Source organism: Mesoplodon densirostris, chromosome 2, assembly GCF_025265405.1.
Source record: "Mesoplodon densirostris isolate mMesDen1 chromosome 2, mMesDen1 primary haplotype, whole genome shotgun sequence".
Lineage (NCBI taxonomy): Eukaryota > Metazoa > Chordata > Mammalia > Artiodactyla > Ziphiidae > Mesoplodon > Mesoplodon densirostris.
In genome coordinates this window covers 172,744,011-172,756,467 of record NC_082662.1, presented here as the reverse complement: position 1 = coordinate 172,756,467, position 12,457 = coordinate 172,744,011, and the positions used below count along the sequence as shown (strand labels likewise).

Sequence of the window (12,457 nt, the reverse complement as noted above, 5' to 3'; positions counted from 1 at the left end):
GTCCTTGTATATCATCATGTGGTTTAAAATCTGTTGAGGAGGTCCCCCGTTCCCTTCAGGGTCAATTTCCGGCTGTTTGGCAGGCGCACAGGGCCCCTCAGCTGTCCTGAGCTGCCTCTCCAGGTGCATCTCCTGCAGCTCCTTCTGACGCTGCCTGACCTGCAGCCTGACCTGACCACAGTTCCTTCATGCCACGCTGAGCTTCTGTGTAGTTACGCATGCTGCTTTTTCTGTAGTAAAAATGTCCTTTTACATTATTTCCACCTGGCAATCTCCTGCCTACTCAAATGTTTATGTTCCTTAAAATCTTTTCTAGAGTGAGTTGTGGCATAAATAAATAAATAGGTGAGTACTCATTTTTTCCTTATAATGTAATGCCTAAATGTATATTTAGGTTTAAATATACATATTGGTATTTGCTTTCTATTTGATGGCCTGTTCTATATTCCTTTTTCTCTTCTTTCTGTTTTTTGGATTATTTGAATATTTTTAATAATTCTGTTTTTCCCTTGTGTAAGCTTGGTAGTTATTGGTTGCTTTACTTGTCTTCATATACTTACCCTAAAGACCACAGCATGTATCCTGGACTTACTCAGTCAATAGATTTACCTCTTTCTGGGCTTTAACTCCCTCCTGGGTTAAGATGCTCCTGCATTTTAATTCTTTGTATACTTAAACTCCACAAGATGTTTTTATTGTCTATTACAGTGCTTCCCGGCCAGGATTCACTTGATTTACACACATATTTATACAAGCATACCTGGTTTTATTGCACTTTGCTTTATTGCGCTTTGCAGATACTGCATTTCTTACACATTGAAGGCTCGTGGCAACCCCGTGTCAAGCAAGTCTTTCGGCACCATTTTTCCAACAGCATTTGCTCACTTTGTGTCTCTGTCACATTTTGGTAATTCTCACAGTATTTCAAGCTTTTTCATTATTATATTTGTTATGGTGATCTGTGATCAGTGATCTTTGATGTTACTTTAAAGATTATGAAGCCTCAGGGCTTCCCTGGTGGCGCAGTGGTTGAGAGTCCTCCTGCCGATGCAGGGGACACGGGTTCGTGCCCCGGTCCGGGAAGATCCCACATGCCGCGGAGTGGCTTCGTCCGTGAGCCATGACTGCTGAGCCTGCGCGTCCGCAGCCTGTGCTCCGCAACGGGAGAGGCCACAGCAGTGAGAGGCCCGCGTGCTGCAAAAAAAAAAAAAAAAAATTATGAAAGCTCAGATGATGGTTAGCATATTTCAGCAGTAAAGTATTTGATAGTTAAGGCTTGTATGTTGTTTTTCAGACATAATGCTGTTGCACACTTTATAATAGACTACAGTATAGTGTAAACATAACATTTACATGCACTGGGAAACCAGAAAATTCCGAAACTCACTTTCTTTCTCTGCTTTATTGTGGTGGTCTGGAACTGAACCTGCAGTATCTCTGAGGTCTGCCCGTAGTTCCTGTAGTTCTTCATCCTCTCCTGCACCTTTGGTCTTCCTTTTGGGATCACTTTCGTTCTACTTGAAGAATGTCCTTTAGTGACAGATTTCATCAACCTATCTTTGTGTGAAAACATCTTTATTTTGATTTCATTTTTTAAGGATATTCTGCTGGCTCTGGGATTTTTGCAGTTATTTAATTCCAGCACTTTAAAGATAACCTGTTACTTTCTGGTTTTGAAGTTTCTTTAAGGAATCCAGTATCACTCTTATTTTCCCTGTTCAGATGTCTCACCCCTGCCGTTGCTGCCTTTAAAAGTTCTCTTTCGGTTTTTCAGCAGTTTTATTGGGCGGTGCCTAGGTGTGGATGTTGGGTTTGTGTTTCTCTCCTCCTTCCCCTCCCCTTCCCGAACTATTTTGCATTTATGCTGTTTGAGGTCATCAGCACCTCCTGAATTTTGGGGTCTTTCTCCATATGTTGATTCTGCCTCATTCTCTCTTCTTCTGAGATTCCATTTAAACCTTTTTTTAAAATAATTTCCCCTCTGTCTGCTACATTCTTACCTATATTTGCTTCATTCTGGATTTTTTTTTTCTGACTTGTCTTCCAGTGTGCTAACATCTCACTTCAGTTATCAAATCTGCTACTAAAATCATTCATTGAGTTCTTAATTCCAGTTACTGTGCTTCAGTTTTGTAGTTTCTAATCCTTTGCTGAAATTTGTAATCTTGACTTTTGCTTCCATGAATATATAAGGCACAGTTATTTTAAAGTCTGTGTGGTAATTCCATTATGTGGATCCTCGATGAGTCATTCCTCTTGCCTTTTAGATTTTAATCACAGTGTCTTGTGGGGTGCCTAGACAGTTTTGACCGAGTGGCAAACATTGTAGAGGGAATTGGGGCCTAGAATGGTGTTGTTTTCCTAGAGAAAATATTTGAGTTTATTTCTAGCAGGTGGTCGTCATTTTAATCCAGTCAGCAATAAAGGTCATTCAAAAATGGCTTAGTTCTGGACTTCCCTAGTGCCACAGTGGTTAAGAATTCGCCTATCAGTGCAGGGAACATGGGTTTGAGCCCTGGTCCAGGAAGATCCCCACATGCCGCAGAGCAACTAAGCCCGTGCACCACAACTAATGAGCCTGCACTCTAGAGCCTGTGAGCCCGCATGCCACAACTACTGAAGCCGGCATGCCTAGAGCCTGTGCTTCGCGACAAGAGAAGCCACTGCAATGAGAAGCCTGCGCACCTCAACAAAGGGCAGCCCCTGCTCACCACAACTAGAGAAAGCCTGCACGCAGCAATGAAGACCCAACGCAGCCAAAAAAAAAAAAAAAAAAAAAAAAGGTCTTAGTTCCTTCAAAGGACACTACATTGCTCATTTGGTACTCCAAGTGCACAGCTCTTTCTAGCCTCAACCTAAAGCCCAGGGCTTTTACTAGGGTCCCTGAGCTCCACTTCATTTTCTATGCAGCCAGGAATATTTTGAAAACTCTATTCAGTAGCCTCCTTATATCTCTACATTGTCTTAAGTGCATGGGTGAACCTAGGGGGAAAGTGGCTTCAGATGCCAGGCTTATATGTAATTCTGAGATTGTTTTTTACTTTTTTACTAGATCTTGGCCTCATATTAGCTTACTAGCTAATATATTAGCTCTCTGATGCCTTCAAGCATGTTCTTTATATTTTTGTCGAATGTTCTATTTGTTTTCAGTGTTCTCAGACTAACTCATTCATTCCTGGAAGCAAAATTCTCTCTGATCTTTTTTCAAGACCCAGTTTTCTCACATCTCTTCCTGATTTAGGGATTGTTCTGTTGTTAGGTACATCATTTACACATTGAACTGCGAACTCAGTGTAGGGATAGTACTTTGCCCATATTTTTATCTTTAGCATCTTACTAGGTAAAGTATATTATAGCTATTCATAAGACATATGCTGAGTATTAAATGGACAATTACAAAAGAATATACAACCCTTTTTCTCTTTGATTACTAACTGTTTTTACTATAGCTCTTCTGATTATGCTTCTGTTTCATAGAAATTGTTTCAAGTTTCCTTTGAATCAGAACTATGGTCAAAGAAGTACAAGGGTAACAAGAAAATAGCATTTTAAAACCATGTTGCTACCATTGCAATCTCTGGTATAGTAGATTGATATCTTGAGCTCCAAGGTTAGTAGGTTAAAACCAGTTTCCAGTAGATGATACTCTGATTATGGGACAGCTTAGATTCTTTTTCTATCCAGTAGACATGGCCAATTCTAAGATTTTTCTCTTTCCTTTAATCATAATTCTATTGAAATAGGCAGTAGGAGTCCCACATCTGAAGTGTAGAATTAATCTGTGGTTAACTGCACAACTAGAAGACGTTCTAAAAGGCTTTTGGGGGGCTAATTATCATGGTACCATCCTTGGATTGAGAAATAGTCCTTCCAAGATTGAAGTAAGAGAAGTAATTACAGGTCTTTCCATGGTAGAAATAAGAGCAATAATTATCCCCTGCTCTATCCTAATAAGTTTAATTGTGTTAGGTTGATCAGCCCTGGCTTTCCACATTGAAGTAAAATGAGCTTTCGTTGTCTCAAACACAGGAAACTTGCCCATGGGGCACAGAGTGTTTTCTTCCATTTGTTTGTTTCATTCACTAGTGAGTAGAGAATTATGAGGAGAAGTTTAAAAATGCAGGTGATTTGCCAACAGGGCAGAGTTTGATTTTTATCCCTAAGTGGCAGGTTTGAATTCCTTCCTATGACTTGTTTGTATGTGTGTTTTAGAGAGGATGGGAAGTAACAAGGAGGCATTCAGACAGACGGCTGGGAGAGCAAGAGTAACACTTTCATTTGACAACTGATTTTATCTTAGGAAGTTGAGTCAAGAAGAGTATGAGCGGCAAGAAAGAGAGCAGCGGCTGTCAGCTGCAGATGAAAAGGCGGTTTCGGCGGCAGAGGAAGTGAAAACTTACAAGTGAGTTCAGCTTCTGAGGAGAGTGTCAGTGGCTGATGAAACTACTGTTGGCTTTAAAAAAAAAAAAACTGTTTTACACTGTGTGGAACAAAATGGCACAGAAGCAGAAATAAGTGGTCAAAACATTTAATTAACATGAAAAAAATAAATTTTAAGTTAACAAAGGAAAATGTTAAATTCACAAAAATTTCCTTACACCCAATACTGACAAGACTGTAAGGGAAATTGGTTCATGCCAACAGTTCTGAGTGGTTTTATATATCGGAGAAATTCTTTTTGGAAGGCAGTTTGCTGTATGGTGTATTTAAAAACCATTAAAATGATCATGCCAGGGCCTCCCTGGTGGCGCAGTGGTTAAGAATCTGTCTGCCAAGGCAGGGGACATAGGTTCGGGTCCTGGTCCAGGAAGATCCCACATGCCACGGAGCAGCTAAGCCCGTGTGCCACAACTACTGAGCCTGCGCTCTAGAACCTGTGGGCCACAACTACTGAGCCCACGTGCCACAACTACTGAAGCCCGCACGCCTAGAGCCTGTGCTCCGCAACAAGAGAAGCCACCGCAATGAGAAGCCCTTGCACCGCAACAAAGACTAGCCCCCACTTGCTGCAACTAGAGAAAGCCCGCATGCAGCAAAGACCCAATGCAGCCAAAAATAAAATTAATTAATTAATTAATTAATTAATTTAAAAAAAATGATCATGCCATTTGATAGACCCAGTAATCATAGCTCTGGGAAATTTTCTGTGGATATAATTAAAGGAAGAAAAAGCTTTATGGAGAAAAATATTTATAGCGGGATTGTTTGAGAACATATTGAAGAGAACAGTTAAGGAAATTATAAAGTATCAGTTCAGAATCTCCAGCTATTAAATAATAAGGAAGGAAATTATGCAGTATTAGTTTTGATCACAGTGTACTCTTATTACAGCCATGTAGAATGTGTTTTTATACATATGGATGAAGTCTGAAAGGGTACAGGTGTAGCTGTTAGAGTAAAGGGAACATGGCGAGATTGTTTAAAATATTATTCAGTTGTGCTCTAAATGATAAAAGCAAGTTTAATTCTTAGGCGGAGAATTGAAGAAATGGAGGAAGAATTACAGAAAACAGAGCGCTCATTTAAAAACCAGGTAATAATTATACTGCCCTACAGCAGCAGACTTCTTTGCTTTCTAATACATATTATTATAATGAATCTCTGAACGTATTTTTTGATGTGTTATTTTTTCAGATCGCTACTCATGAGAAAAAAGCTCACGATAACTGGGTAAGATTTTTTGTTTTCTTTTCTTTATTTTGTGTGTTGTCTACCACAGCTTATTCTGGATATTTTTTTTCTCCAATAGCTCAAAGCTCGTGCTGCAGAAAGAGCTATAGCTGAAGAGAAAAGAGAAGCTGCCAACTTGAGACACAAGTATGTGATTTTAAAACATATTTTCAGTGTGTTTTAGAGTTTCTAAAGGCTGTGCTGTGTGGTATCCAATAAGGAATTAATTTTCTATTTCATATTTAAATCCATTCTTTCTCTATATTCAAGATTACTGGAACTAACCCAAAAGATGGCAATGCTGCAAGAAGAACCTGTGATTATAAAACCAAAGCCAGGAAGACCCAACACACAGAGCCTTCCACGGAGAGGTAGGGAGCACTTTTAAAGGGCTGCAATCTATTTTTTGGTGGAAAATGTGTTTAAATTACTTTTTATTTCTGAATATGTGTGTAATATTTATGATGCTCTAGAAATAATCCCAAGAACTTAGAAAAAGAAGGTTCACTTAAAGTGGTAATTATTGCCCGTTGTCTTCAGGTCCTCTGAGCCAGAATGGCTCTTTTGGCCCATCTCCTGTGAGTGGTGGAGAATGCTCCCCGCCACTGACAGCAGACCCACCCGCAAGACCTCTGTCTGCTACGCTTAACCGAAGAGAGATGCCTCGAAGTGAATTTGGTGAGCATTGACGTGTTACCTTGAAGTAAACTGTTTCAAGAGTTTTTTCCTTCTTTGAGAATTCTGATGCAAGCAGCAGTTGAGAATTTGGGTCTGTCCGATATAAAGAAGGAAATTTCTTAATTTTGTCTTGGTGGATAAATAGTCTACTTTAGATTTGCTTTAGAACAAAAAGCGTTTATTTATTATTATAACAATACTATTTGTCATGTATAAGTGTATATGTAAAACAAATATATAAATATCATTTATTCTTATTGTTTCTTTTCAGATTTTTTGCTGTGAAGTATAGGCCTTTATCTTTAAACTTCTGTTGAGTTCCTCTCTTGAATAATATAAAAGTAGCCTTAAAACTATATAATTTATGCAGTGTACATCTGTTTCTCATTAATGTGAAATGCTATAAGTCTGTTTCTAATCATAAATATGTCTCTAATACTTGGTAAGATATGGAAGTCAGATTACATATAGACTGAAAAAACAGCCTATACAATTGCCTGTAGCTTGAAGTACCTGACCAGTGCTATTAATGTGCAGGTCTTTCAATCCAAGATAGTTCTTATTTTAATTCTTTAAGTTTGTGCATAAATTGTTAGTGATTTCTCCTCATACGTATTGGGAGACCCATTTTATTTTATTTTTTTTTATTTTTTCTATTTTTTTTTTTTACATCTTTATTGGAGTATAATTGCTTAACAATGGTGTGTTAGTTTCTGCTTTATAACAAAATGAATCAGTTATACCTATGTTCCCATAGGGAGACCCGTTTTAAATTTTGCTTTCTGGGTAGAACTGAAACCTGACCTGTCCACAATTGGTTTATTCTGAAAAATTCATGCAAGGGCTGTTATTTCTGTCTCAAGGGTCAGTGGATGGGCCTCTACCTCGTCCTCGATGGTCATCTGAGGCATCTGGGAAACCCTCTGCCTCTGGTAAGGGACCTAAGTGTGTTCAGAGAGTCTCAAGTTGTGGAGGAGGTGGGTAGAGGACTTGGTATTCTTCTTCAGAGAGTTTACAAGTCAGAATAAGTCTAACTCAGTTCTCTGGCCTCCCACAGATTCAGAATCGGGTGCAGCTCCCATGATGAACAGTAGCTCAAGAAGCTCTTCCCCCTCTAAGGTGATGGATGAGGGCAAGGTGAATTCTGCGGTCACTTTGAATTGTAATTAGCTATTTCAGGAAACATCTAACTTTTTCTACAACGCCCTCTCTTTGCCTCGTCCATCTCCCTTTTGTGTGTTGTGTTATGTCTGTACCATCTCATTTACTTTTTGAAAAAGCAAGCTGTTCCCCAAGAGCCTGAAGGCCCTTCAGCCTGAAGGCCCTTCAGTTCCCAGCATTACGTCTTTGGCTGAGCATCCAGTAGCACTAAGTCCTTGTAGGCTGAACTGGGCTTTTTACTTGGTGTATTTCTGGAAAGGAGCTGAGGAGCATGACCCCAATCTGCTCTGCTTTGACTTGCACAGCAGCACTGACCTCACTGTTGACTTGGGAGTGTTGCTGGGTCGCGAAGTCTGGTCGGTCGGTTGGTCTTCACTCCTTTTTCCGCTTCTGGTTAGGTGATTCATCTCTTTAGAGCATCTGTTGTAATTAACCTTAAAATGTGAAAAGTCATCACTCCAGTTCTGTATTGTGTGCTTCGGTGTTGAGTACTCTAAGGCAAATCAGTTCATCGTATATTGTGTAGATTCATCATCATTACGTATTTGTTTGGAAGTGTGCTATTTAAGAATATCTCCAGTGGTTTACCAGGCAAGCCCTATTTTGAATAATCTGAAATTACAGATTAGTAACAGAGGATGTTTGCTATAAATGAAGTACTGAATAGTGGACATCTTTAATTACCTGTTGTGCCAGGTCCCAGCAGCAGCCTTAAATTATGTTCACATAAGTGTATTCTCTTATAACTTGTGTAGCTGCGACAGCTGGTAAGTCCTCTGATTGTACCTCACAGGGCTCTCCTGTGTTGACATCAAGATACATATTTTCATTATTGAGAATTTCCAACCCAGCTTCCGCAGGGAAGGAGTGGTCGGCACCTCGTAATGTGAAGGACGGCGTTACTGGTGAATGGGGGTGGATGCTGGAGCTGTGCCTGCTGAACTTGAATATATACCGTTATCTCTGTTGGGAAATACTTGCGAGTTCCCGTGCAGGACTCCGGGAATACACATGGCTTGAGAGCTCTTTGTGTCCCAGGGCAGCCTGGCTAAGACCCAAGACCCCTTTGAAGTAGCGGACTGACTTCAAAGAGAGTAGAACCTCCTCTGATAGCGGGGGCAGAGGAGGACGGCACTGGCTTGGAGTCAGGCTGATAGTGGATTCCAGGCCAGCCTCGTACGTGCTGTGTGACCTTCGGCGAGTTATCTAATACTCTCTGTGCCTCTGGTCCCTTATGTTTAAACCAAGGTGAGATCTTATAACACATGAAAGGAAATTGAAGGTACTCTGAATATTAGCTCTTCTTACGTGCATAGAAAATGGATTTTTCATTCCCTTTTGTTCTTTCCACTCTTAATATGGAAAAATGAGCTACTGGGGCGGGCGGGAGGGGCTGCCCTAGAAGCAGTTTACGGTGTGTATGGTATGATTGTTAGTTCTTAGTTGGGGATCGCCTCTGTTAATATCCTTTGACAGACCTCTTGCATCCTCTTCTGTTTGCCCATACGAGCAATAATATGATTATGGGGAAAGTGTTCACTCCTCTGACGTTCTTTGAACCCGCCCGAGCTGTCAGTGGGACAGATAGGAGGGGTAGAGTTGTGTTGCCGTAGTGCGCTCTTTGGACAAGTGCCTGACATCTGCTTCATTGGGTTTTAGCTTTTACTGGTGTTGGTGCTTTTATCTGTCATATCCAAGCATTTCAGAACTTTCATTACTTCTCCTTTGCAGGTTACTACGGCTGCAAAAGGGCCCCCTCCTTTTCCAGGGGCGCCCCTCCTGAGCTCCCCCGTGGGAGGCCCTCTACTGCCGCCCATTCGATACGGACCACCTCCCCAACTCTGCAGGCCTTTTGGGCCTCGGCCACTTCCTCCGCCCTTTGGTATGATGATTGAACGGTAGTAATGGACTTGTGAAGCGTATTCATCTTTTCACTCTAATCCTTGATAAAATTTTAACAGTTGCTACGCAGGGCTGTGCAATGAAAGGGTAAAGCTGGCTGAGTACATTTGAACTTTTCTGTCCGTTTCTCAGGACACATGGGGTGCTGCATAATCTCCCTATACTGAGATGGGCAGTAGGTATCTCTTGTAGACAAGGGAAAATGGGATGTTCATAGAAAGTCAGAAATATTATTTCTGCCTATGTTTCTTGAACATCTCTGGCTACATACTAGGCTCTGTAATGGATGGAATTAACTCTCCTAACTCCAGGAGCTTAAGGCATCCTATAGGACACATACATACATTATATACAACATAAAACTTGTAATCACCATAATGGAAGTATAAGCAACGGGTCACAGAGTATAAAAGAAGGAAAGATGAATCCATCACTCCCCACCTTGGGAGTAAATAGGAAGGAAATGTTAAAGAGAAGGTAAAATGTAATAGCTACTAGGTAGAATGTTGCTGAATTTAATTAGGTGGAGCTGGAAGGCCTTTCCCAGCAGGGCAGACACCTTGATTTTGATGGCATATGTAGGTCCATGCTGACTACTGCATGAGTTTTTAATTGATACAGTAACAGTGGAATTTCCCTTATCAAAATTTACTAACAGTGAAGCCCTTATTTCTTAATCTATCGTCTTAGTGTGATAATATAGTACTTCTAAGTACAAATCAAGCTCTTGTGAGATAAAGACATCAGAATTGTGTTGTCGAAAAAACCACAAGCTAGGTAGAGCCACGTTTAAATCCAGCCTATGTTGCTTCATGGCTGGCTGGCTACAGGCATGTAACTTAAACTTGCTGAGCCTCAGTTTGCCTCATCTGTAAAGTGGGGATGCCATCGCCTGACTTCCAGGGGTATGAGGAATTAAAGATTAACATACATGGAATCATCTAAATTTAGATATGTTCATATGTAGTTACATGACTGAATTTTAATTTTTCCAGGTCCTGGTTTGCGTCCACCACTAGGCTTGAGAGAATATGCACCAGGCGTTCCACCAGGAAAACGGGACCTGCCTCTTGACCCTCGAGAATTCTTACCAGGACATGCACCTTTTAGACCTTTAGGCTCTCTTGGCCCAAGAGAGTACTTTATCCCTGGTACCCGATTACCACCCCCAACCCATGGCCCCCAGGATTATCCACCTTCCTCTGCTGCAAGAGACTCACCGGCTTCCGGCTCCAGAGGTGAGCCCCCGCCTGCCTCTCAGAGCACTAGCCAGGGCTGTTCGCAGGCTTTCAAACAGAGCCCGTAACTGACCTCGGACATGTAGTCTGAGAGAAAGTGGACTGTGCACTGTTCATGACAGTAGAGGATTTTCACTGGCTTCAAAATCCAAAAGTTGATTTTAAAAGGTTTGTTTTTAGAACTAAGCTGCCCTGGCAGTGTGCATTTTTGAGCCAAACAGTTAAAAAGTATCATTTTCCCCCACCCCAAAGTAAAAATCACCTTGTAAGCTAGAGCCTCCTTACAACTTTGAAATGTGCAATAAAGAATACCTGTGTTTTAGTTAATGTAGCATATGTAACTGCTAAATGATTTAGAATGTCGTGAAAAATATGAACATTTCCTGTGGAAATGCTATAAGAACATGTATTTCCATTTATTACCCTATTTTTAGTGTACACCAGTTGAATACAGAGCAACAGTATTTATAAGCTTGATTTTTAAAAAATACCTGGTCGCAAAGACTGTTAGGCTAAAAATGTTTACTAAAAGATCACTAAACTTTTATCTCCCCTCTTGCTGAAGTTCTTTGTAGTAACAGTTCATAAAAATTTGGTTATTAATATTTCCCAAGTGTCTGTTGATTCATTGTTTTCTCACGAGACTTGTGCCATTTTGGAAACATGTAAACTCAAGCTCCCGGAACTGAAGATGGTGACCTGGCAGCACACTTCCCTGGCTCACCGCTCATGAGTTCAACCTCAAAGTCACCAGGAAGCACCACAACTGATACGTCTTCCTTCTACTTCAGAGAAGTCAGTGGGCCAATGTGGACAGCATTCACGTGTTTTGTGGCTCTGCCTGGTTGAGAATGGTTTTCTGAGTATGAGTTTACATGTAGCAGGAGTTGTTTGACCTGATATTCTGTTGCTTTTACCGTTCTTGCGTTAGGGTGCATAACAGAAAAATGAAAATGATGTGTCATGACCATAAAAGTAAGAAAATTTCTTTTAAAAAATGTAGAGTCTGTTATTTCTCCTATACCTTGCCGCTGACTTTCAAGAAATATGGCGAAAAAGGGCAAAGAGTAGGTGATACTATGAGAAAGAATGATTTAGGATTGTGAGGCTTGTAACATGCCCTAGGTCAGCAACCATGGGCTGAACTCAGTTCTTTTTGTTGATTGGTCCTATTCCAAAATTCATATTTGAATACTGGCACTTATATTTAAAAATCAGTAAATCTGAGAATGTAGGATTGCATCATACTTGCTATGCCCATTACTGCACCAGGTCTTTTAAACAATGTTTCTAAGAACTAACTCAACAGACACTTTAAACTATAGTAACTCTGTAGCACATTTCAAGAAGTTTAAGATTTCAATTAAATCAGAATTATAAAAGGTTGATATTGTTGTTCGCGGCTAGATCATACTCTCGCATTCTCTGAAGTTCTGTGATGTAATGATACTACTGAAATCTGCACCGTGACTTGTCACCATTAGGATATTTAATCCTCTAAGAATACCTTATAAAATAAAGCAAATGCTTCACTGTGAAACAAAATTTTTTCTTTATACTAAACTAAAAGATGCCACTTTAGAAAGATACGGACCGTTGAAAGAAGACAACTCTTCCAAAGTTCATAACGAATACATAAGGAGTTTTTCAGGAAAAGAGAATTCCATCTCTGTGTCCTGTTTATTATCAAGAATAGAAGAAATTTAAGAGGAAAACTCCATAGTTAACAGCATAGGTTATTTTTAACCATGTAAAATAAAAAGATTAAGTCACAAATACAGCTTTTGAGTATATCATCAATCTCTTCA

General features: G+C 40.2%; 1 protein-coding gene across 15 annotated transcripts in view; it reads left to right on the top strand.

Moving 5' to 3' along the window:
• MIA3 (MIA SH3 domain ER export factor 3) overlaps positions 1-12,252 on the top strand; it is a 76,313-nt gene extending 64,061 nt beyond the window's left edge. For 3 of the 15 annotated variants that reach the window (XM_060091404.1, XM_060091395.1, XM_060091405.1), the window contains exons 20-30: positions 4,301-4,402; positions 5,473-5,533; positions 5,635-5,670; positions 5,750-5,817; positions 5,941-6,041; positions 6,211-6,348; positions 7,212-7,325; positions 7,406-7,485; positions 9,241-9,391; positions 10,407-10,649; positions 11,326-12,252. In XM_060091404.1, the coding sequence (XP_059947387.1) occupies positions 4,301-4,402; positions 5,473-5,533; positions 5,635-5,670; positions 5,750-5,817; positions 5,941-6,041; positions 6,211-6,348; positions 7,212-7,325; positions 7,406-7,485; positions 9,241-9,391; positions 10,407-10,649; positions 11,326-11,498 (1,267 nt within the window). In that variant the 3' untranslated portion in view covers positions 11,499-12,252. Of the gene's footprint in view, positions 1-4,300; positions 4,403-5,472; positions 5,534-5,634; positions 5,671-5,749; positions 5,818-5,940; positions 6,042-6,210; positions 6,349-7,211; positions 7,326-7,405; positions 7,511-9,240; positions 9,392-10,406; positions 10,972-11,325 lie in introns of those variants that run through there. The other 12 variants (XM_060091407.1, XM_060091406.1, XM_060091410.1 and 9 more) reach the window with 9 other exon arrangements.
• The last annotated feature ends 205 nt before the right edge of the window (positions 12,253-12,457 follow it).